At 43.4% G+C, this 23,795-nt stretch overlaps 1 protein-coding gene across 1 annotated transcript; it reads left to right on the top strand.

Annotated features, from left to right (window-relative positions):
- On the top strand, window positions 1-17,859 carry LOC116321291 (zinc metalloproteinase-disintegrin-like batroxstatin-3). The gene is made up of 19 exons (XM_039621300.1): window positions 1-58; window positions 1,233-1,285; window positions 1,448-1,524; window positions 1,698-1,776; window positions 1,964-2,040; window positions 2,657-2,840; window positions 3,011-3,073; window positions 3,194-3,265; window positions 3,396-3,565; window positions 3,753-3,834; window positions 7,672-7,805; window positions 8,192-8,369; window positions 15,083-15,172; window positions 15,463-15,658; window positions 15,744-15,849; window positions 15,986-16,142; window positions 16,229-16,309; window positions 17,143-17,230; window positions 17,330-17,859. The coding sequence occupies exons 1-19, from the start codon at window positions 1-3 to the stop codon at window positions 17,413-17,415; spliced, it is 2,031 nt and encodes a 676-aa protein (XP_039477234.1). The 3' UTR covers window positions 17,416-17,859.
- The last annotated feature ends 5,936 nt before the right edge of the window (window positions 17,860-23,795 follow it).

Below are 23,795 nucleotides of genomic sequence, written 5' to 3'. Positions count from 1 at the left end.
ATGACACGAAACCTCCTATTGTGGGTCCTCATCCTATATGCCTCTCCCAAGCACTCGGGTAAGTCACTGGATACTTTTACCTCCACTCACACTCTAAAACCTAGTTTTGTCCTACCCTCTGTTTATTCAAAGCTCTACAGGGGACAGGTTTCTTTTCCTCAATTAGCCCCCTAAATCTCCTATTTATCAGCTCTGGTCTGTTTCATGTTTCACGTTCAGATGAGTTCGCCTCTCAGCCCATTGCATTTGTTTATTAGACATGTGATTATAAGGGGAACATTAAAACACCGTGTCTCCTACCTGTGTAACACATTTTCTATTCACACTCATTACGACCAAAAATTGCCTCAAAAAACAAACAGAATGAGAAAGAATTACTTGACACACACTGCTAGTTTTGTGATGCACCCTCAGAGGTAAGATAGAGAAAGCCAACACCCTCTCAGGTGCAGTTGCTATTATAGGAGACCTCATAGGAATCCTCCACTCGAACTAACATCATACATGCAGTGTGTAAGCTGACATTTTGACACATAGTCACATTTTAAATTTGTCAGCATAAATATGGACCTTTCCAAAGTAATCTTAATATTCTGAATTTAATATTACATTTATTATCTGTAATCTTATACTGCATATCACCCACCCACTTTGCCTTGAGCCAAGTGGAGCAAGTAAAAGGAAAAAGTAGTGGGGTGTGTTTGAAGCTCTGTCAAAGTGCTGTTTTAGGAAATAATCAATGTGATCGTTTAGTTGGTCATTTATACACATAAAGTTATTCAAGCAAATTTTGTTTACATCACAAATAAAAAATAGTGACACTGATTGTTATTGTTTTGAGCACTGCAAAATCTCACAGGGAGCAGGTCAGGGTGGACGGCTGGGTCAGCAAAGTCATTTAGTTTTTTTCTCAAACTTGAGAATGTAACTTTAATCAAATGTTTGAAGTCACAATGATCACATGTTTGCAACCTAAATGACCTTTGGAATGGAATATCAAATTATGTACTCAGTGTTGTTTTTTGTTGTTGTTTTATTGGTTTGGTTAAAAATAAATAGATACATAAAATTTTTAGAAAAGCAGGACGTGATCAGACGAGATTAGTTAACACAAATAATGAAAGCAATGACTTAAGCATTCGGCTATCCAATTACAAAATAGACCCTGCTGACACTAGCATCCAAAATTAATATCCTTCTTCTAATCACACATATGTGATTCACTTCCACAGAAAGCCATGGTCCTGAATTTGAGGAGGGAACGCACTATGAGGTGGTTCGACCGGTCAGACTTCACACAATCAGAAAAAGACACGCAGAGGGTTTTTTTCTTTTCTATTTTAAATCCTGTGACGACAATCAAATCAGCTGCTGTTTTTCTGCCGGCCAAGGGAAATGAAAAAATAAAAATGAATGACTAGAAAATTTCCTGTTTTTTTGCCCACAGTACCACAGACCAGACACTCGTACGTATGCAATGACTGTGGGCGGACAAGACATAGAAATGCAACTAGAAAGAAATAAGTAAGTTTTCACTTCTCTAAACCTGTGTGTCTGTGCAGTGTGAGAAAATAAGTGGAAACATGGATATACAAGTAATGTAAAATACCCTGTTTCAAAACAAGCAATTTTTTGGAATAAACTGCAATTTAACTCATGTTATCATGTTATGTTATTCTTTATCTTTCTGTATTCAGTGAATTACTTACCAAAGATTACTCTGAGTCTTACTACCAAGAAGATGGGACTCGAGTCACCACAGTACCGAATGACATTGTAAGTGTTTGCATTTGTAGACAAACTTACCTCAAACTTACAGCTGTAAAATTGCACATTTTACTAGATTTAAAACGCTTCAAAGGCTTTTAAGGCTGTTAGTGAATGCTGGAGACATAAGCAGATGAAAAGAAATTTAAAATGTTGTCATTTAATAACACAGTCACTATTTTCATGTCATTGCCAGGATCACTGCTTCTATCATGGGAGGATTGTGAACGACAGTGAGTCATCTGTTAGCATCAGTACCTGTGATGGACTCAGGTGAGCCACCGTCTTTATCTTTGCTTTATTTAAACTGTCATGACATCATTCCAAAGCAATACCCACCCATACTGTAAGTCATAATAATTCAAATAACCTCAAAGTTTCATTCCTTTGTTGTATTAAGCCACAAAGCCAAGTAAGCAGTTTCTGTATTTGTATAACGGATTAAATTAATAATGTTAAACTTTCATATGAGATAAACAGATTTCTGGCCACCTTGGTTCACCAGAAACAAGTTGTGCAAATACTCTCATTACCTTTTAGATGTAAACCTAAAGTTAACCCTATCGTAACCCTCAACCAAACCTCACCTCACAGTATCTCTAACTTTAATTAAACCTAACTAGCAAAACATTACATTACCATCAACATGTATAATGATTAAGATGATGTCAGCATGTTAAAGTTCAGGAAAACAAAATTAAAAATGCTGAAAACCACTAAACTCACACTGCAATCAAAACAATCTTGAAGTGAAAACAACAGAAGAGAAAGTTTGGCTCAAATTAGACCAAGTCTTCAGACGACAGCAGACAGGTTCCCAGGTTGATTCAGCCTCAAAGCAACATCTGAAAAATGAATGAACTGATCTAACCAGCATGATTTGGTTTAGGGGTTACTTCAGAACATCTGCACAAAGGTACCTGATTGAGCCATTATCCAGTGACGATGAGGGGGATCATGCAGTGACGACTTTTAATGAAAAGAACTTCACGCCTGCCGAGTGTGGGGTCACTAACACCAGCTGGAGTGACGACTATGAACCTCCAACAAGCCACGGCCGCTTTACATCAGGGGTAATACAATTAGTTTTGTCCTCAAGTCATGACCTCTGAAACCTTTTAAGTCTTCAAACTATCAGAGGTTAAATGTGACAAAGAAAAGACTAATACATGCTTCAGTCTACCAATATTATTCTTATATTAACAAAGTTTAAGTCTTCCTTTGTGTTGTTCTTTTTCTTCAGAGTATTTCTATTGTACAGCAACAGAAATATGTTGAGCTCGTCCTTGTTGCTGATAACCGTGCGGTAAAATTATTCTTCTTTTATAACATTTTCATTTTTTTCCCCTTGGTTTTGCAAAAATTTGATTTCTATAAGATAAACTGCTGAGAAACAGGATGAGAAATTTGTCTTGTGGTGTTTCAGTATGTGAAGATGAACAGGGATCAAAAGAAGATGAGACAGAGAATATTTGAGATGGTCAACTTTATCAACATGGTGAGTCCGTTTTTTTTGCTATTTCTATACAGATTCCATACCAATACAGACACGCTGTACTACATACTGTTCTGCAGTAGCTGTTAGCAGTTTGAGTATAATGTGACATCTCCAATGTTGTCTTCTTCAGGTCTACAAACCTCTGAGGACCTTTATTGCTCTGGTGGGGTTGGAGATATGGACGAATGATGACCTGATCTCTGTGACCCCCCCAGCAGGGGCAAACCTGGATGCTTTCATGAAGTGGAGAAACTCTGAGCTGGTGAACAGGATAAAACATGACAACGCACATCTTATAAGGTATGGATAGATTCTATAAGTAGAATCCAGTCAGACTCAAATCATGTGGAGCAAAATGTCTCCTACTTTCATCAGTAACCTGAGTAGGAAAGAGAAAACAAATTGGGGGGGATTGAAAATATAAGTCAGTAGATGGATGATATGAATCCCGGGTATGAATTCAAGGCTTTCTGATCTTATTTTTCAGTGGTATCGACTTTGAAGGAGCAACTGTGGGTCTTGCTTTCATTGGGACTCTCTGTTCTGGTCACTCTGTCGGTGTAATACAGGTGAGGTGTTCTTACTTACCTCTGTAATATTTTGAGGGTTTTTATTGTCTCTTTAATCCTCTTTGAACCCTTGTGTTGTCCTCAGGATTTCCATACACGTGTTGCCATACATCCTGGGGTCAAAAATGATCTGAGGACAACACAAGGGTTAAGCCATAGGTGAAAAACCTTTAAATACAAACCCAAAGGATACAAAACTGTAATATTTTGAGACCAGTGTCTTTTGGTGTGTAGATTATGTTGCAAAGACTAAATCATATTGAGGCTGATGGTCTTCTGATTCTTGCTATACTCATGCAATACTTATTGAGTTACCCAGTGAAACCTTTGGAAAAAATAAATAAATAAAAATATAGAATAGAATAGAATAGAATAGAATAGAATAGAATAGATCAGTGAGATGCTTGGCTATAAGTTGAACAGCCACAAGGGGCAGTACCCTCCATGGAGAAGGAGGCTAGAGGGCAAGATCAAAGTAGCACGGAGGGAGCTTAGCCAACTAATGGAGTTGCAGAAAGGTGCGACAAAGAAGGTGCATAAGAAATACAGCAAGCTGTCCATACCTGAGGCCTTGGAAACTGCCAAGCAAAGACTCACAGCCTTGGCCAGCCGCTTGAGGAGGTACACCAGAGAGATAGAAGGCAGGAGAATAAACCAACTGTTCTCCACAGAACCAGCAAAGGTGTACTCTCAGTGGCAAGGGAACAATAAGAGTACAGCACCACCAAGGCTGGAGACGGAGCAATACTGGAAGAGCATATGGGAGAAGGACGCAAACCATAACGGCAATGCTCAGTGGCTAGTGGATCTGAGGGCAGACCATAGCGACCTCCCTGAACAGGGTCCAGTAACCATCACAGTGGCAGACATCCAAGAAAGGGTCTCCAGTATGAAGAGTTGGACAGCACCAGGGCCCGACATGGTTCACGCCTACTGGCTGAAGAAGCTGACTGCACTCCATGAGCGTCTGGCAGCACAAATGAACCAGCTGCTAGTTAACGAGAGACACCCGGAATGGCTAACCGAAGGTTGGACGGTCCTGATCCCCAAGGACCCCCAGAAGGGACCGGTCCCATCCAACTACCGACCAATAACCTGCCTCAGCACTACATGGAAGCTCCTGTCAGGCATCATATCGGCTAAGATGAACAGGCACATGGGTCAATACATGAGTGGGGCACAGAAAGGAATTGGCAAGAATACCAGAGGCGCAAAACACCAGCTACTGGTAGACAGAACAGTCAGCCGAGACTGCAAGACCAGACTGACCAACCTGTGCACTGCCTGGATTGATTACAAGAAGGCCTATGACTCAATGCCCCACAGCTGGATACTGGAATGCCTAGAATTGTACAAGATCAACAGGACCCCAAGAGCCTTCATCAGGAACTCAATGGGGATGTGGCGTACAACACTAGAGGCCAGCTCCAAGCCCATAGCACAAGTCACCATCAAGTGCGGGATCTACCAAGGAGATGCTCTGTCCCCACTGCTGTTCTGCATAGGCCTGAACCCCCTCAGTGAGATCATTAACAAGACTGGCTACGGATACCGACTACAGAACAGAGCAGTTGTCAGCCACCTCCTGTACATGGATGACATCAAGCTGTATGCCAAGAGTGAACGAGACATCGATTCACTGATCCACACTACCAGGCTATACAGCAATGACATTGGAATGTTGTTCGGACTGGAGAAGTGTAATCGGATGGTAACAAAGAGAGGGAAGGTAGCCAGAACTGAGGGGATTGAACTACCAGAAGGCAACATTGCAGATATAGAGGACAGTTACAAGTACCTGGGGATCCCGCAGGCGAATGGGAACCATGAAGAGGCCGCTAGGAAAGCTGCAACCACCAAGTACCTGCAGAGGGTCAGGCAAGTCCTGAGGAGTCAGCTGAACGGTAAGAACAAGATCCGGGCTATCAACACCTACGCCCTGCCCGTGATCAGGTACCCTGCTGGGGTAATAGGCTGGCCAAAGGAGGAGATAGAAGCCACTGACATAAAGACAAGAAAGCTCCTTACCATGCATGGAGGGTTTCACCCCAAGTCCAGCACCCTGAGGCTGTACGCTAAGCGGAAGGAAGGGGACCGGGGACTGGTGAGTGTCAGCACCACAGTCCAGGATGAGACAACGAACATCCAAGAATACATCACGAAGATGGCCCCAACTGACTGAGTGCTCAGTGAATACCTCAGGCAGCAGAAACCCAAGAAAGAGGAGGGAGACGAGGAACCATCATGGAAGGACAGGCCCCTGCACGGTATGTACCACTGGTAGATAGAGGAGGTGGCTGATATCCAGAAATCCTACCAGTGGCTGGACAAAGCTGGACTGAAAGACAGCACAGAGGCACTAATCATGGCAGCACAAGAACAAGCTCTGAGTACAAGATCCATAGAGGCTGGGGTCTATCACACCAGGCAAGACCCCAGGTGCAGGCTGTGTAAAGATGCCCCAGAGACAATCCAGCACATAACAGCAGGGTGCAAGATGCTAGCAGGCAAGGCATACATGGAACGCCATAACCAAGTGGCCGGCATAGTGTACAGGAACATCTGTGCCGAGTATAACCTGGAAGTCCCAAGGTCAAAATGGGAGATGCCCCCAAGGGTGATAGAGAATGACCGAGCTAAGATCCTGTGGGACTTCCAGACACAGACGGACAAAATGGTGGTGGCTAACCAACCGGACATAGTGCTGGTAGACAAACAGAAGAAGACGGCTGTAGTGATCGATGTAGCGGTTCCGAATGACAGCAATATCAGGAAGAAGGAACACGAGAAGCTGGAGAAATACCAAGGGCTCAGAGAAGAGCTCGAGAGGATGTGGAGGGTGAAGGTAACGGTGGTCCCCGTGGTAATCGGAGCACTAGGTGCTAACCACATTATTACATTAATGCATGTAAGGTGAACTAGCAAACACCGTCGTAGTTACATGCGGCTGTCTTCTTGTTTGATGGCAGATACTCCCTTCACCCTGGCCAAAAAGGCTAAAATGACCAAAGAAAAAGTGGAAAACAGTTAAACATGAGAGGTTTTTGGACAAAGTTTGTGTTTTTTTCCATTGATTAAGCACTGCTTCCAGCCAAGAGTGATACCATATATGCCCTATAGCTGTAGAAAAGGCTAACATTGTTATCTTTTTACAAAAAAAACAGCTGAACATGAGAGGTTTTTAGACCAATTTTGATTTCTCCATTCTTTAAGCACCGGTTTGAGCACCGTTTAAGCACCGGCACCGCTTCAAAAGTACCGGTTTGGCACCGGTATCGGATAAAACCTAAACGATACCCATCCCTAAACATCGGAGATCTCTGTCCAGAAGAGCGCAGTCCTGGGAACAGCTAAGATACTGCGCAGGACCCTCAAGCTCCCAGGCCTCTGGTAGAGGACCCGAGCTTGAAGGATAAACCGCCCGCAGGGGCGAGATGGGTGTTTTTTTTTTTTTATGTGTATATATGTATATGTGTATATATATGTATAGAGATAGATGCTAAAAGCAAAAAACTAAATTAAATTATGATCTAGAACTAGACTCAGTCTACAAAGTCTTCTTTGCCCATTTGAGATGCACACATCTCCTTAACTGCAATGTGTAAAACTCATTCTTCGACTAACCAATCATTTTTCACAAAATCCTTTAAAACATTTTTCTGCTTTTTGCACTGCACATGTAGACCACTACACTAACTCTGTCAATAGATCCATGCAGTCTGAAAGTCCCGAATGAATAGACTGAGAAAATGAGACAAACATGTAACATTATTGCATTGCTCTGTCTTGCTCTTAGTGACTTTTTACTCTTATTTCTTGTTCTTCATTTTTTTTTAGGATCACAGTGACCGAGCCATAGCAGTGGGAGCAACACTGGCTCATGAGATGGGCCACAACCTGGGCATGAACCACGATGACTCCAGTGGTTGTTTATGTTCTGACGATAGCTGCATCATGGCAGCAGCCCTCAGGTAAGAAAAGCTGTTCTGAAGCATCCTGCAACTTAAACACAGACTCTTTATGTTAGCAAATAAAATGCAGGCTATAAGAAGTGACAGTAAATAAACATTCATGAGCCTTACAACCCTCACTAAATGTTTTGATCATCAGAACATGTTTCATTTGGTACAACAACATAAGTACTGTTGTGCGTGTTGGGAGCAAAAAGGAGGTCAGCTGGTGCAGTCCTTAATCTCACATGGTTATGAGACTGAAGAACGTGTGTGAGCATGTTTAGAGCACATTCTATACATGCTGTACCACCATGCAGCTATTGTGCAGCCATGTCTGCCCAGTGTCAGACACTGATAAAGATAACACAAAAAAAGATAATAATAATGTGTTTGTTCCTCTTCAGCTGGAAAACTCCTCGAAGCTTCAGTAGCTGCAGCAGCAGCAACTATGAAAAGTACCTAACAAGCCGCAGCCCCAGCTGTCTGCTGGACAAACCAAACTACAAGAGTATCGTGGCTCCCGCGGTCTGTGGAAACAGCTTCAAAGAGGAAGGAGAGCAGTGCGACTGTGGCTCTGTGCAGGTAAATAAGCACATCAGCTGGTTAAAACTTTAATTTTGTAGCAAGTTGATCTGATCTACATGCTGTTGATGATCTGATCTGGTGAAGGAGAGCTTTTCTTTTTCAATTCAGTTCAGTTTTAGTCTGAAGGCACTATATTTTGTAAGATAAAGATCTTATAACAAAACACTGTGAAAACCCCAACAATCAAAGAGCTGCCTATGAGCAAGCATTTGGCAACAGTAGAGGAAAGCCCTCAGCAGCATAGGCCTATTGTAGGTTCACAAACTTCTATTTCTTTATGTCTTGCTGGCCTCTCACTTACAGAGACTAGTCTGATAAACAATGTAGCAAGTACAGATTCATTTATTACTATTATGCCATGATTCTGAGCTGTGTCTGTGCATGCTCAGGTCTGAACTGCATCACTATTTTTGTTGAATAGATTTTTTTTTTGTACCTTAACTGGGTTCCGGAGGCAGTTTATAACTTCCGCAAAGATCGGGAGATTATTAATTACGCTGCATTATTGACGTCTGCAGGCGGGTGCTCTCATGTTCGCTATGTTTACGTAGCTCTATTAGCTCGGTTATTTAGACCAGCGGTGCCCAACCCCCGGGCCATTGACCGGTACCGGGCCGCGAGTGTTGAGGTTCGGGTGTGAAATTTATGGTTTTCAGCGTTTTTATTCGCTTTTATCGTTGATATATGTGTCTTTTCCTGTGTGTTATGAACACATTTTATTTGTTTTTTTGTACCGGTACTGGTTGTATTTTAATGACGATTTTTACGGACCGGACCTTGTCGGACATAAACCGGTCCATGGCGCAAAAAACGTTGGGGACCGCGGATTTAGACAATAGGCTGTTGACAGAGTAGCGTTAAAGTTCGGTTTAAAAGGATAAAACAATGCTTGTGTAGTTGTGTCAAATTGTATGTACTTGTGGGACTTATGTCTGTGAAGGTTCTCAGTCATCCAGGTCATCGTAGTCAAAGGAGTTTGCAAAGAAAAGCGTCTGGACTTCTTTAAGTTGCTTGAAGACGTTTCACCTCTCATCCGAGAAGCTTCTTCAGTTCTAAGGTCAAATGGCCGAGAGTCCCAGATTTAAACTCAGTGGGAGTATCCCCCCAAGGAGGGACAAAGGACCCCCTGGTGATCCTCTAATCACATGCGCCCAGGTGTGAAAGCGGGTGTGGGACCTAATCAGCCAGGGTTTCGGGTGAGCCCATTGTGAAACCTGGCCCCACCTTGTCATGTGAATTCCTGAGGTCAGATGGCCCAGGATGTGAGTGGGCGTTAAGGCGTCTGGGGAGGGAACTCAAAACTGGATTATAGATGGCAGACAGTTGGTGTCGTAAACCACCGCCTCTGTTCAAAGATGGTCGCTCACAGTGGACATAGATGGCCTCTTTCACTCCTCTTTCAAACCATCTGTCCTCTCTGTCCAATATGTGAACAATGGTATCCTCGAAAGAGTGACCTTTATCCTTAAGATGCAGATGGACTGCTGAGTCTTGTCCCGTGGAGGTGGCTCTTCTATGTTGTGCCATGCGCTTGTGAAGTGGCTGTTTGGTCTCTCCAATGTAGAGGTCTGGGCATTCCTCGCTGCACTGTACAGCATACACCACGTTGTTAAGTCTGTGTTTTGGAGTTTTGTCTTTCGGGTGAACCAGTTTGTGTCTGAGTGTGTTGCTGGGTCTGAAGTACACTGGGATGTCGTGCTTGGAGAAAACTCTCCTGAGTTTCTCTGATACACGGCTACATAGGGGATGACAACGTTGTTGCGTCTGTCTGTCTTAAAGACAGACGCAACAACGTTGTCATCCCCTATGTAGCCGGTGTATCAGAGAAGACTCAGCAGTCCATCTGCATCTTAAGGATAAAGGTCACTTTAATAATACTGTTTGTTTAAAGAAAACTTCAACATATTTAAACGATGCCTTCTCTGTGAGGTTAATGAATGGTCAAATAAAAAAATGTCATATAGGCTTTTACAAGTCAACAAGTGCAAAAAAAGAGGACGGTCGCCCTAGGTCAGGGGTCGGCAACCTGCGGCTCCGGAGCCGCATGTGGCTCTTTAGTTCTTATAGTGTGGCTCCGCGTGGTTTGGTAAAATAAATTAGAAGTATTTAGCTGAAGTGTATTTTATTTATGTTAGTTCTTTTTTAACTTGTAGTTCTAAATTAAAAGATTATTGTGACATTGAAATATAAAAGTAAAATTATATTCTATTATTTTTTCATCGCTCAAAATAAGCGTCACACTCGCGGAAGCCGGTATACCCGCCAAAACGCCGTGCATTTATCGAGACTTTCAACCCCAGGTAGGCCAATTATGGATCTTATGATCCACATTATGTCAGCAGCTGTTCTCCACTGTGAACTATGTTAAAAACAAACACTGCTCACGCCTCACAGATGACAGCTTACAGTCCTGCGTAAAGATGAAAGTGACTTCGTACAGCCCCGATTTGCAGACGCTGTGCACAGAGGTTCAGGAGCAGAAGTCCCATTGTAAACATATCACAGCAGACCTGACGATGTTTCCATGAACATGCTTTTCAGCAGTAGCGGTTTTGATGCAGGCGACACGGGCGGTTGCCCAGGGCGGCATCACGGGCATCAGCAAAAAAAAAAAAAAAATTGCTGCCCCGACATCATGCCAGCGCATATTGGGAATGGGATAGGCACCGATCGGTTTTCTATTGCCCATTTGCTGGGAGTAAGGGCGCCCTCCTTTTGCGAGGTGCGACTGCTGCTTGCGGCACAGGGAGTGTTCGCCCAGGGCGCCAAACAGGCTAGGACCGCCACTGCTTTTCAGCATCTCTTTATTGACCACTTTTCACACGCGGTTGCGGTTTTTCAGCTCACAGCCCGAGACATACCAACACAACAGCACAGATAGCACAGACGTTAAGGCGGCGAGGCGTGATTGCGGAGGATTGCGGGTGCCGCTCAGGTGCGTCCGCCTCCCCTGCAGCGGCGCTTCAGACCACGCCCCGCCACACACATTAACCAGGTAAAATACATATTTAGGCAGAATTTTGCAAATATCTATTTTTCATTTTTTAGCAGCATAGTGCTTTTTTTGTCACGGTTCTGGGTCAATTTTGACCCAGCTTTTTCTGTTTCTGTTTTGTTTTTCTAAATATATGGACTTAAACTTTCAGTTTAAGTCCTGTCTCCAAGAGTCCTGCATTTTAGGTCCACCACTCCTGCCTGCCTGCCACACAGCCCACCATGACAGAACGACACGACCAGTACATGGACCCAGTGGGCTTATCCCGGGAGCATGACCTGTCCCGCATCCAAGGACTGATGATGCGGGTTTCCACCACCTCAGACATCAAGGCTAGGATGGTAGCAATAAACGCCATCGAGGCTATCTTAATGAAAAACTGTCATTTTCGCCAACTCCTGACATATTTTTTGTATCAGCTGTCCAGCCTGAAGCTCGTTTAGCTGCCCAGCGAAAGCTCGTTTAACTGCCCAGCCAGAAGCTCTGTTAGCTGCTCAGCTATCCCCAGTTCAGTCTCCTGCTGCTCAATCATTCACTCAATCACCAGCTCCACCTTCACCACAACCGGCACTACAATCTGCAGCTCAGTCGACCTCAGTCCAGTCTCCCGCAGCTCAGTCGACCTCCGTTCAGTCTCCCGCAGCTCAGCTGTCGACCTCCGTTCAGTCTCCTGTGTTACCAGCTCCACCCACTCATTTTCAGGAGGAGGATAGCCCTACACAGATTTTTGTCGCTCCTCAAGACCTGGCCAACTTAGAGACCTTTACTCTCTCCAGGGCCTCCCCAGAGAATGAATATCAGCATTCAATAAACTCTGGACCCCTGGACACGAAGAAGCCAGAGCAACCTGTCTTTCCTGGGAGCTCAACAGGACTGTCTCAGCAATTGGTCTCTGCTGAGAGCTCTGAGGAGTTAACTCTGCCACCTCCGTTCCACGCTGGAAGCTCCAGTGAGCTCATTCGGCCAGCTAAGGACTGCATCCTGCTGTCATTGCCTGAACAGAGCCACTGTCCTGCGCAGCTCCAACCAGCTTCATTCCTGCCTTAGGTCTCCGCGCCTGCTGGTTCTGACCCGTCCCTGCCAGAGGTCTCCGCGCCTGCTGGTTCTGACCCATCCCTGCCAGAGGTCCCCACGCCTGCTGGTTCTGTTCTGTACCCGCCAGAGGTCTCTGTGCCTACTGGTCCTGTGCCTGCCTCCGCTGGAGGGTCCAAGGGACCGCTACAGCCTTCTGTCTCCACTGGAGGGTCAGAGGGACCGCTACAGCCTTCTGTCTCCACTGGAGGGTCAGAGGGACCGCTACAGCCTTCTGTCTCCGCTGGAGAGTTTGAGGGGCCCGTTCAGCTGCCTGTCTCCGCTGGAGGGCCCGAGGGGTCCGTTCAGCCGTCCATCATCGCTGGAGGGCCCGAGGAGCCGGTTCTGCCGTCCGTCCTCGCTGAGGGGCCTGAGGAGCCGCTTCTGCCATCCGTCACCGCTGAGGGGCCCGAGGAGCCGCTTCTGCCATCCGTCACCGCTGAGGGGCCAGAGGAGCCGCTTCAACCATCTGTCATTGATGAAGAGACGGAGGAATCGCTCCAGCACCTTGAGTCCGCTGACGGCTCTGATCCCACTCAGCTACCTCCTGTGTTTCCACCTGTGGTTTCCACACCATCGCCTGCAGTGCTTCCAACAGCTGTTAAAACTCCGCTGCCTGCAGTGCCACCACCTGCTCCATCGCCTGCGGCTTCCACACTGTCGCTTGCTGTGCCACCACCTGCAGCTGCCACGCTGCCGTCTGGCTCCGCAGCTGCCACGCTGCTGTCTGGTCCTGCCTCGTCCGATCCAGCCTCTGCATCAGCTTCGCCTGGTCCAGCCTCGAGGTCGGCCTCCGGACCCGTTTTGTCCCTGTCGCTGGCCCCCGGGGAAAAGGAGGACGCATTTGTCGGCTGCATTCGGAGGAGTCTACGAATTTGGACAGCCTCCGTCGCGTCGCTGTGACGTAATGCAGCCCATGAATTTGGAGACTCCCATTGACTGACACAATTGCCAAGTGGATTGCAACAAACTGCAGACCTATTAATATCATTGACAACACACGCTTTACATAGATTTCGTTCCTAGTTTCAAGGACTTGAAGTGTCTCCCTAACAGTGACAGAGAGAGAGTGGATAAATGTTTACAGAGTTTTTTGTGAATATGCAAAATGTTCAATAAACATGTTAAGTGCGTATATTTTCCCTTTTTTCTCGAGTCTGTTTGCTCATGCAAAATGAAATGCAATTAATATAGATTAAAAATTTAATCATGATTAATCAAAATTAATCCACAGTAACCTTGTGATGAATCTGATTAAACATTTTAATTATTTGACAACACTAATATATATTATATATTAGTGTATACTTACCTATTAGTATATAGGTTTTTTTTTAAAGTTCTATTTCACAGGAGAGAACCTGTGTTAAAAGACTGAAGTAAACTATTCAAATTCTCTTTGAATTTAAGCATAGAATTCTTTGTGTTTATTCTGCATTTACTTCATTATATTGCATAAATGTCAGTTACAAGCTTAAATATAAAGTTGAAAAAATGTAATTGCAACCAGGCTATTGAAATATTGAAGTAATTGCGAGGGTAAGGCATAAGATTTGGAGCAGCATGGTGAGTGAGAAAATTGTGAGATGGTTCCAGATAGCGAAGAGGAAGTGCGAAGCAGACTAAAGACTGAAACTGTGATAGGGCTCAAGGGAGATAAGACATGAGTGTGGACTGGGGTAAAGAGAGAAAAATAGAGCCTGCAGGCTCAAGGCTGCTGTAGAAGAGCGAGCTTAGATCCTGTGACAAAGCTGAGAGCTGTCAAAGGACAGAAGAGAAGACACTCTGATTCCACTACCAGCTGAATGTCAGCTTGCCAGGAGTTTAAGACCTGCAGGACATAGAAACAGGAAAAGCAGAACCACAGGTAAAGAAAACATGGTTAATGTTAGAAAACCTGGATATGGGATGATGCTGGAACTGAATCGGATGCAAGAAGAGAAGGATCTGCTGGCCAGCAGTCCATTTGTCCGGAAGCAGCACTGGAGAGGCGAGAGTGAATAATCAAGAGAAAATGTTTGTGTCTTGTGGAGTGACATGAATGAGATTCATCAACTGAGCACCGCATGTAATTATTTAGGATGCGTAAAATTCCCAGAATCTCCACACGTGGCTGAACTGACTGGTTTCTCATCTTACAGGAGACGTGTATGAGATGCATTAAGGATTGTAATTTGGAGTGAAAATTGATCAAAGGTGGTACTTTGAGATGAAATCTATTGTATATCTGAATGTTTACAGGCCAGCAACTTCATCAAGGCCATGCTAAACACAGATTTTGAAAAATAAGTATTTTGTTTACAACACTTTCTTACATGTTTGTGCTTCACACTCGATAATGGTCTTATACCACAAAAGTTCCTGAAAATCAAGTTATAAGGAAGTAGAAAGTAGAAACTGAGAAGAGTGATTATACACTATATTGGTGACACTTGACATTGCTTTTAGTAGTATGAACATCGTGATGTGTGATCATGAGGCCAGCGGACACCCACAGTGGAAATCATTCATCAGTGTCAATAAACCATGAAACCTAGCGAGAAAGATTCCTCACGGGAACAGAGCAAACAGATGTTTAATAATGCATCCCAGCAGTAAGACCTAACAGCAGCCTGATGAGTTCTAATCTATGTTGTCCCTGTAGGAGTGCACCAATCCCTGCTGCAACGCCACCACCTGCACCCTGAAAGAGGGTTCACAATGTGCTGAAGGCGAGTGCTGTGAGAACTGTAAGGTGAGTCAGTAAGAAGACAGATAAGTGTAACTGGTGCCACTTATTTTCATCCCTGAAAGTCTCTCCTCCGGCTGTAGTGATCCAGTTGTTTGCTCAGCTACAGTCCTCAAGTAATTAGAGGATATGGCAAATGTTTGAACCAACACCACAGTATTGCATATTGATATTTTGTTTACAGAGCTCACGCAGTCGGGGTGTTTCACATAGCGCTGGAATTCTTAATCAATTTACACTTTAAGAAAAACAATGTTTCAGACAATTTACACGTTGATGGAATATGCTCCGCACAGATCTTGCCTACCTCCAGACAGTGTCGTGCAAAGCAGGATGACTGTGATCTGGCAGAGTACTGTGATGGGAAGAGCACGACCTGTCCAGAGGATGTGTTTGCTGTGAATGGGCTCCCATGTGATGGAGGCCAAGGGTACTGCTACAACGGCCAGTGTCCACAGAGACCTAAGCAGTGTGTCAAGATGTATGGATCAGGTGAGTATCCTGCCAATACACATATTGATGTATGTGAAAGTCATATGGAGAATTAGGTTTTTATGCAATCTCCTGGTGCTATCAGGTGCTATTGAGGCCAGACAAGGATGCTATAACTACAACACCAGAGGAACCTACTATGCCTTCTGCACACGCCCCTCAAATGATCAGTTCATCCCCTGTCAGCAAGAGTGAGTCCCAGCAGGATGTACAGGGTGACAGTTGCTCTGCGGGCGACAGTTGCTCTGCAGCCGACCCTTATTTTGATTCTTCATTCTTCATATTAACCGAACATGATCAGAAACAATCACTGTCTTTCTTTTGCAGAGATGTTCTTTGTGGAAAGCTCTTCTGTGAAGGCGGTAATGACAACCCAAACTACGGCCGGATGGTCAGCATCGGCACATGCAAGGCAGCGTTCTTCTCAGACACCACCAGTGACCAAGGCCAGGTGGAAACGGGGACTAAATGTGGAGATGGAAAGGTAGCAGGCTTCCTGAATCCACTTTTTCTTACTACATCTACAATGTAGTTGTTCATATTTAAAGTTAAATATATGTCTTTTCCAAGGTTTGCAGTCAGAATCAGTGTGTAGATCTGCAGACAGCGTACAGAAACACCAACTGTTCAGCAAAATGCCCAGGCCATGCTGTGAGTATATGATGACACCAAAAACTGATCCATTGAGGTAGAAATGATTTAAAACAGTTCTGTGCTGGACTGTATGTTCTGGTATTTTCATTATTAGTTCATATGTTTTCAAAATATCATTAAGAGGAGAAGTTGCGTACCCTCATAGTTGTGAACAGAGTTCTAATGTTTTTAAAGACGTTAAAGTAGTTTTTGTGTGATTTTTCTCTGCAAAGTTTAACTAAATCCTTCACTAGCCGGGGGGAGCTAATCTAACATATCTATGTTTAAAATATAGTTTATGTGTAAAAGGTGGATGGAGTAACTGTTACTGCCTGCATTGAGTTTTGAACTCTATGTTTTATAACTTCAATCCTAATGTGGTCATATTTAGCCCTATAAAGACAAAGACATCCTTCTAAGGCATCCCTGAAAAGCTAATGTGAGATATATAAGACATGCCCAAACTTACTCATGTAGGCTTTTTTAGAACCACGTGCAAACATTTGCAACTGCAGTGTGATTTCAAATATGCACTGAATGAAGTGCGCAATTTTTAAGTTATTTTTTATTAAAAAATAGATATAACCAATTGTTTTTGAAAAGTGACTGTTCTGAGTGATGAAGCACGGATTATATGTTACTATGAACAGAATACACAAGAAAAGTCCAAGTAATTCAAATTTGGCTAAATCTAGTTAATTGCCACCAGTTATACTGGGGCTGAGTGTTTTATATTACTTAAATTCAAAAGGTAGGTCAGTGTTTTTGTTGTTGTTTTTTAAATAAAGCATATTCACTGAAGTGTATTTTTTTAAGTCTAATAATGGCAACATCTTCTTTGTGCTCTCCAGGTGTGCAACCACAAAAGTGAGTGCCAGTGCGAGCCTGGGTGGATGTCTCCCACCTGTGATTCAGTGGACACCGCTTTTAGTGGTACTGGTAAGAGTCATCTACTTCAGTCTACAGATTAAGTTCAGTTTACTGTGTCATGTTGCACAACTACAACCCAAGCAAACTGATTTTTTTCTGTCACTGTAGAAAAAACTATTGTCATTGCAGTCAAGTTTACACTAGTGGTCCTAGGCATCATTGTGGCCATCACAGAAATCATCTGGAAAAAGTGATAAAGTCCCATCCTGCCAACGTGAGTAATCATGACCGCAATCATGACCACTCTTATGGAGAGTGTGATTCTCTGTTGCACTCTACAGTGAATGCACTCAGAGAACTTAAAGAATGCACTTACCACACCAGCTGAACATTATAAAGCACCTTAAGTGTTTTTTTTTTTTTTAATATTTTAAACCATGCTTTCACTCATGACACTGTAAAAGTTTGGTTGCATTTGCATTTTTATCTAAATGTACATATTTATCTACTTTGTTTACAAAGCAGACTTCTGCATGAGTAGTAAAAGAAAAGAGCATGATGCCAAATGAGCTTCTTATTGGTGCCTTTTTAGAAGCAGGACCACTAAACGTGTATACAAGATTAGGTCTCACATGCAAGCGGTAAGACACATATCAGTTTGCCACACCATTAAAACCAACGACTGTGATGTTTTTAAAGTTGATGTTGTATAATTCTTCTTAATTCTTATATTGAAACATTTTTTTACATTTGTTTGCATTATGGTTGTTTCTCAATAATTTTGTTACTATATTATTATCCTGCTATACTGTATACTTTGTCCTATTACTTTGTAAAGCAGGATCATGCTGCACAATGATTAAATAAAATTGTTTAAGTGACTAACAGATGAAGAATCTTATCCTGTTACACAGTGGCACATGATAACAGTGACTTTACATATAAAGTCAATGAAGGAGTACGATGAAGCGCAACTGGGGGTCGCGCGAAACTTCAGAAGCAGATTTGTGTGGTGCATTTTGTGCATTCGCGCTTATCGTGTCTACCACTCGATTTGGAAAAATCTGAACTCCAGTGTCAAATCGCGCTGCGACAAACAATCAGGAGCCTGGTGACGTGATGCTCTGACCTAGTTCAAAGGGGCAGGTCCAGCCAAAGCCATTCATTCTAGCAGTCACTAGTTGCTGCCTCTGATGAGGCAGCCGGCTCTTCAGGGCAAAAACAATGTTCTTATTTTTCTCCTCCTTCTCCCTGAGGCTCTTCCACTTTAAGCTGGGTCCTTTTTATTCCTGTCTCTCTTTAAATAGTTATATTTTATATATTTATGTTTAATGTTTTTCTGTTTGAGCATCTTAATATTATTTCAAATAAATTTTTGTAATGACTAATGTGTAAAGCGCCTTTTACGCTGCTGCTCTGCTCTCTAGAGTCAATAGAGAAGGGAGACTCTCTCTTTAAACGCTAGATCGACAGCTGCCATCTTGCAAACATACTGTCTGGCACTACTTCCTCCCACATTTCTGCTTCACGTGCGTGAAAATTGCATATTTTAAAGCGCGACCAGTTCGCTTTGGACACGCTTCGAGGTGCGAATGTCGCAAAGCTGCCCGCTGAGATTGAATTGACGGGACGAGGTGCGGGTTTTCAGAAAGGGCTCACAGACGGGGACATGGTCAAGAGCTTGGAGGCAATTGCGGCTGCAGTGAATACTCAGAATAACATCTCTGAGCGGATATTGGGACACATCAGGGAAGAATCCGCTCAAATCAACAACTATGGGCGGAAGTTGGAATACATCACGGATCAGTTGGTCGGATCAGTTGGTCGCGAGGTCTCAGAATCTGATCTGTGAGCAAAAGAGTGACAAGATCACGGAATTGAAGGTAAATAACATCATGGAAAAACTCGCAGCTATCCATCGGGTGATGGAGGGACCAGTGTCGGAGTGCTAAAAGAAACAGCTCGAAATTCTCATGAGTTGTTGGAAGAAAATCGCAATCATAATGTGGCTACCCCTCCGGCGCCAGCTGCGGGCTCAAGGCTGGAGCCGATCAAAACAATCCCTGATAACGACTATGTTGAGACTGTTCCTTCCCATCCCATGCAAGGCCACCTGGGTTGGCTGGTAGACTGTTTACTTAGCCTGGCAGGGCGAAGGACACTGTCTCCGCTGAACTATGGACACGCACACACATACACTTACACTGATAAGCATACACGGATCCCCCTCCCTTTCCAAACGCCTTCGATGCTTGTTTCCTGCGGGGGAACACGGCGGGTCTATGTGCCGCACTGGAATGATAGCGCTGTGCAGGGCGGCTGCTGTGTTCGCTTCGGATGACTCCTCACCCCCCACCCAACCCCGTGGCTTGTCATGTCCTTCATAATGTTGTGCTGTGGACATTCATGTGCTTTTTTGTGCAGAGGAGTTTTTTAGTTTCCTGTTCTCATGCTGTCCTACCATGGAAGCACAGCATGAGTAGGGGTCTCTTTTTTTCCTCTTGTACTTTCCCATTGTAATGTACATTTCAATGTTTTTTCTCTCATGCTACCAATCTCCGACCTGTATCCCCAAGTAATGTCTGTGTTGTATGTGTAAGGTGGGGGGGTCCCATTTCACTGCAGGGCAACCTGCATGTGACGAATAAAGCTTTGATTGATTAATTGATTGATTGATTGATTGATTGATTGATTGATTGATTGATTGATTGATTGAATGTGCACGCGACCAGCTAGGGGCGTCTGGCGCTTTTTGGTCGCGTCTATCGCGTTCGGTGTGAACGCACCGTAAGGGGTGAGATAAATCAGACAGCAAGTGAATGGACAGTTCTTAAAGCTGATGTGTTGGAAGCAGAAAAAAAATGAGCTGACTGCAGAACACAGGAACAGGTTGTATGATGCTCCCAGAATGCAGAGTTAAAGCCTGCCCTATGCGTTACAATCTCCACAAACTACTACATAGTAGCTTGTAGTAGTTTGTGGAGATTCCATTCCAAACAATGGAATGGAGCCTATTCGAGGCGGGGTACACCCTGCATAGGTCACCAGCATAGGGTTAACACACAAAGAGAGAACCATTCACACTTAGAGCCAATTTGTCATATATTGATATATGCAAATTACATGTCTCACTCCTAACGTCACAGCAGATGGCCGCCCCTCCCTGAGCCTGGTTTTGCTGCAGGGAGTTTTTCCTTCCTTCTTCGGGGGTCATCTGACTGTTGGGGTTTCTTTTGATTATGGAGTTTACATTTTACATTATAAAGCATCTTGAGGAAACTATTGATGTAATTATATAAATAAAATTTAATTCAATACATCAGAAATACCAAAACATCACCTGTTGGTGACTACTGGAAAACTGGCAGGCTGGAGAATTCAGTACTGGGGAAAAACTTCAGGATGCTGGTCTTAATCGCCTCGGGACCGCGAGGCTAAGGCTGTAAATGCATCGGTTATGGCGGGGGGAGCTCGGGTGCTGGAGAAGATGGGGATTCCTCTTCATATTAGCATTGGCGACATCTACCATTACGTCATGCTCTTTTTTACTATTTCTATTTACTATTTTTTTACTATTTCTGGGTAAATCCCATGCCAGCGGTGACTGACAGCTGTTAGTAGTGTCATCTTTTTGAGACGATTCCTAAAAACCTCTGCCACCGATGGTTCCTCAACGATCCAGGCGACGTCCGAGCCGGCATGTCTGCGGTAGGCTCGCTTAGAATGGGGGTTCTAGCCTTAGGACCCTCACTGGATACGGACACCCCACGCAGGAATGGCATATAGTCTTACCTATGCGCTGTTGGGACAGAAACAAACACATATGACAAGTGGTCGTAACAGAATTATGAACACAGAAAAGTCAGATTTTGATCCAGCGTGCAATACTATGTGGAAAGCATCTGATTGGCAGCAGTTTCAATTTTCAGCATTACAATGACCCCAAACACATTACCAATGCAGGAAATTCATACCTGGGTAGAATAACATACAGTGAAACACTAACCATCATGGATCTGCCTCTCCGGAGCCCGGACTATACATTTTTTGTAAGCTTAGTCGGATCATCTTGACAGAGAACCGATAAAAGGCAGCCCAAATCTAAAAAAGAGCTCTAAATGTCCTTCAGGAAGCGTGGAAAACTATTCCTGTGCCAAAACACTGGGTCTGTGACCCATTAAACCCAAAACACTGGGTCTGTGACCCAGTGTTTTGGGTTTAATTTATATTTCTTCATTATTGTTATTCATGGTTTTAGTTCTCTTGATGTTACATTCGTTGTTCTATCTTCTAGTGTTCCATGTTTCATATCCAGTCAGTCTTGTCTCAGTGTCAAGTCCACGTCTCTGTGCATACATCATGTTTTACTTTGACAGTCTCGCGTCCTATGTTAATGTGTTCAGTTTTGCTTCCCCTTTGTCCTGTTGTGTCTGATTAGTCCCAGCTGTGTTTCCATCTGTTCGCTATCCTCTCATTATCCTGCCGGTGTTTGAGTCCTCAGTATTCCCCTGTTTGTTGTCGCATCCTCCCACTATTCCTCACTCGTCATGTTGTCATGTTAGGTTATGTCATGTACTCCCAGTTTAGGTCATTCTTCCTAGCTTGAGTTTTTGTTTTATTTCTAGTGCTCATGTATTGTGCTTCTCAGTTTACTTTAGCCAGCGAATAAAAGCTGCTACCTTTAAGTTAAATACTCCGTCTCAGAGTCCTGCGTTCGGGTCCAACCACTGCCTGCCACGCAGCAAACCTTGACATCCTGAAGACCACTTAAAGAAATTAAAAGAAAGTTTACCTAAGAGAGATAAGACTGCATTCATGTTTTTTGCCTTGCATTATGTATTTCCTTTTTTACAGCCATTTTGACAAGAAATTTTATTTGAGTAAGTGTTTGCTTAATGATGGCTCTGTACCGGAATAAAACTAGATTATCTCATAAGGTTAATAACACACCTACAAACTATTTCATATCCAAATAACTGCTGAGAGTTACTCAAAAAAAAATTTGTGGCTCCTCATCAAAATATTTATTTATTTATGTCATGGCCTCCATGTCTCCTTGGCTGACTCAGCATTCAGGGTACATGTTTTGTTATTGTCTCTCTCTCTCTCTCTCTCTCTCTCTCTCTCTCTCTCTCTTGTTCTCTGTCTGCCTGGGCGGAGCTCATCATGGGCTCATGCCCTTGGCCTCTGCACCTGATCTGATTACCCACCTGTCACTGAGCTGCCTGATTACCTGGGCCACTTACTAATTTGGTGGCTTACTGCTTCTCGTTGCTGGATCGTTGAGTAACCTTTGTTCATACAGTTCTGGCAAATCTCTGTCTTGGTGCAAATCTCTAGCTTGTTCTGATCGTGTTCGCTTTGTATATAGATTCCCTGGACCGGTCCCTGTTTCCCGAGTCTGGTAGTGTGGCATGGTGCAAACCTAGCGAAAGCGTGGAATATTAATGGGAGCAGTGTGTGGATTGAATTGTGTGCACGGACCTGTTCTTCCCCTTTCCGGTGTTGTGCCAAAAAGTGATTGTCTGCCAAAAACTGATTTCCGGTATTTGCCAAAAACTGATTGCTCGTATTTAAACTGCTATAAGTAACTTGTTGGGCTATAATATGTGAAACATATGTCAAATGCATCCCCCATGGATGACATAAAGTCATCTTGAGCCACAAACAACATTCGTTTAACAAGGTAGAAGCCGCAATCAGTTTTTGGCAGTGACTTTTATATAACCTTTATTTATGCAGTTAAAAAAATCTCATTAACATTAAAAATGTCTTTTGTAAGAGTAAGCTGGCCAAGAGGACAGAAGAAATGGCAGCAAATATTACAATAGTTCAGTAAAAATATTTTAAGTGGGGATAAAGGTGCGGATTGGTTATAATGTAAGTACAATAACACAGAGTTGTAAAGATACTTGAAAAACAGATAATTTTTTAATTCTATATATAACCCCTTTGTAAACCCTGTTCACCGAAGTCTGTTTACGAAGATACGTAAAGATATTACACATAAAAAATACACAGAAACATTGGAAATCAGTTTTTGGCCAGCAATCACTTTTTGGCACAACACCGGAAACCCCGACATTTTGGTGTTTTTTGTAAATAACCTGACTTTTATTCTAAAGAGCTGGTCTGCGCTTGAGTCAGTTCTGTCCCTTGACATTTTATTTGTTTACATGAAAATCAGTCACTGTGTATTTTTAACACCAAATTCAATGTAATGCCGTTATACTACCCAACAACATAAAAGCTCCAACAATGTTAAGTATGGAACATCATATGGAAAATCATATATTACACTCTAAACACAGTAGATGTGAAATGACAGAAAAGATAAGTGCTCTGTTGCAGTACGCAGAGTACAGGCATAAATCTGCCTTTGCAGACTGATGATCAAAAATAGAGATAGAGATGACTGGAAAATTCCAAATACCTAAATGTTGCTGTCTTATAGACATTCAGTGCCACCTAAAGGCAGTAACTGATAAATAAGACAGCACAGCAGTTACATCATTAGATCTTGCCACAAGAGGTCAGTACAGAAAGAATGAAACTGAACTGTTAAATCATGAATACATTAATGTAGTAGACACAGAATGTACAGGTTAAGGCACATAAAGGAAAGTGAGATAAG

This window comes from Oreochromis aureus, linkage group 12, assembly GCF_013358895.1.
Source record: "Oreochromis aureus strain Israel breed Guangdong linkage group 12, ZZ_aureus, whole genome shotgun sequence".
Lineage (NCBI taxonomy): Eukaryota > Metazoa > Chordata > Actinopteri > Cichliformes > Cichlidae > Oreochromis > Oreochromis aureus.
The sequence above is the reverse complement of the archived record's forward strand: the minus strand, read 5'-3'. Positions and strand labels throughout refer to the sequence as shown.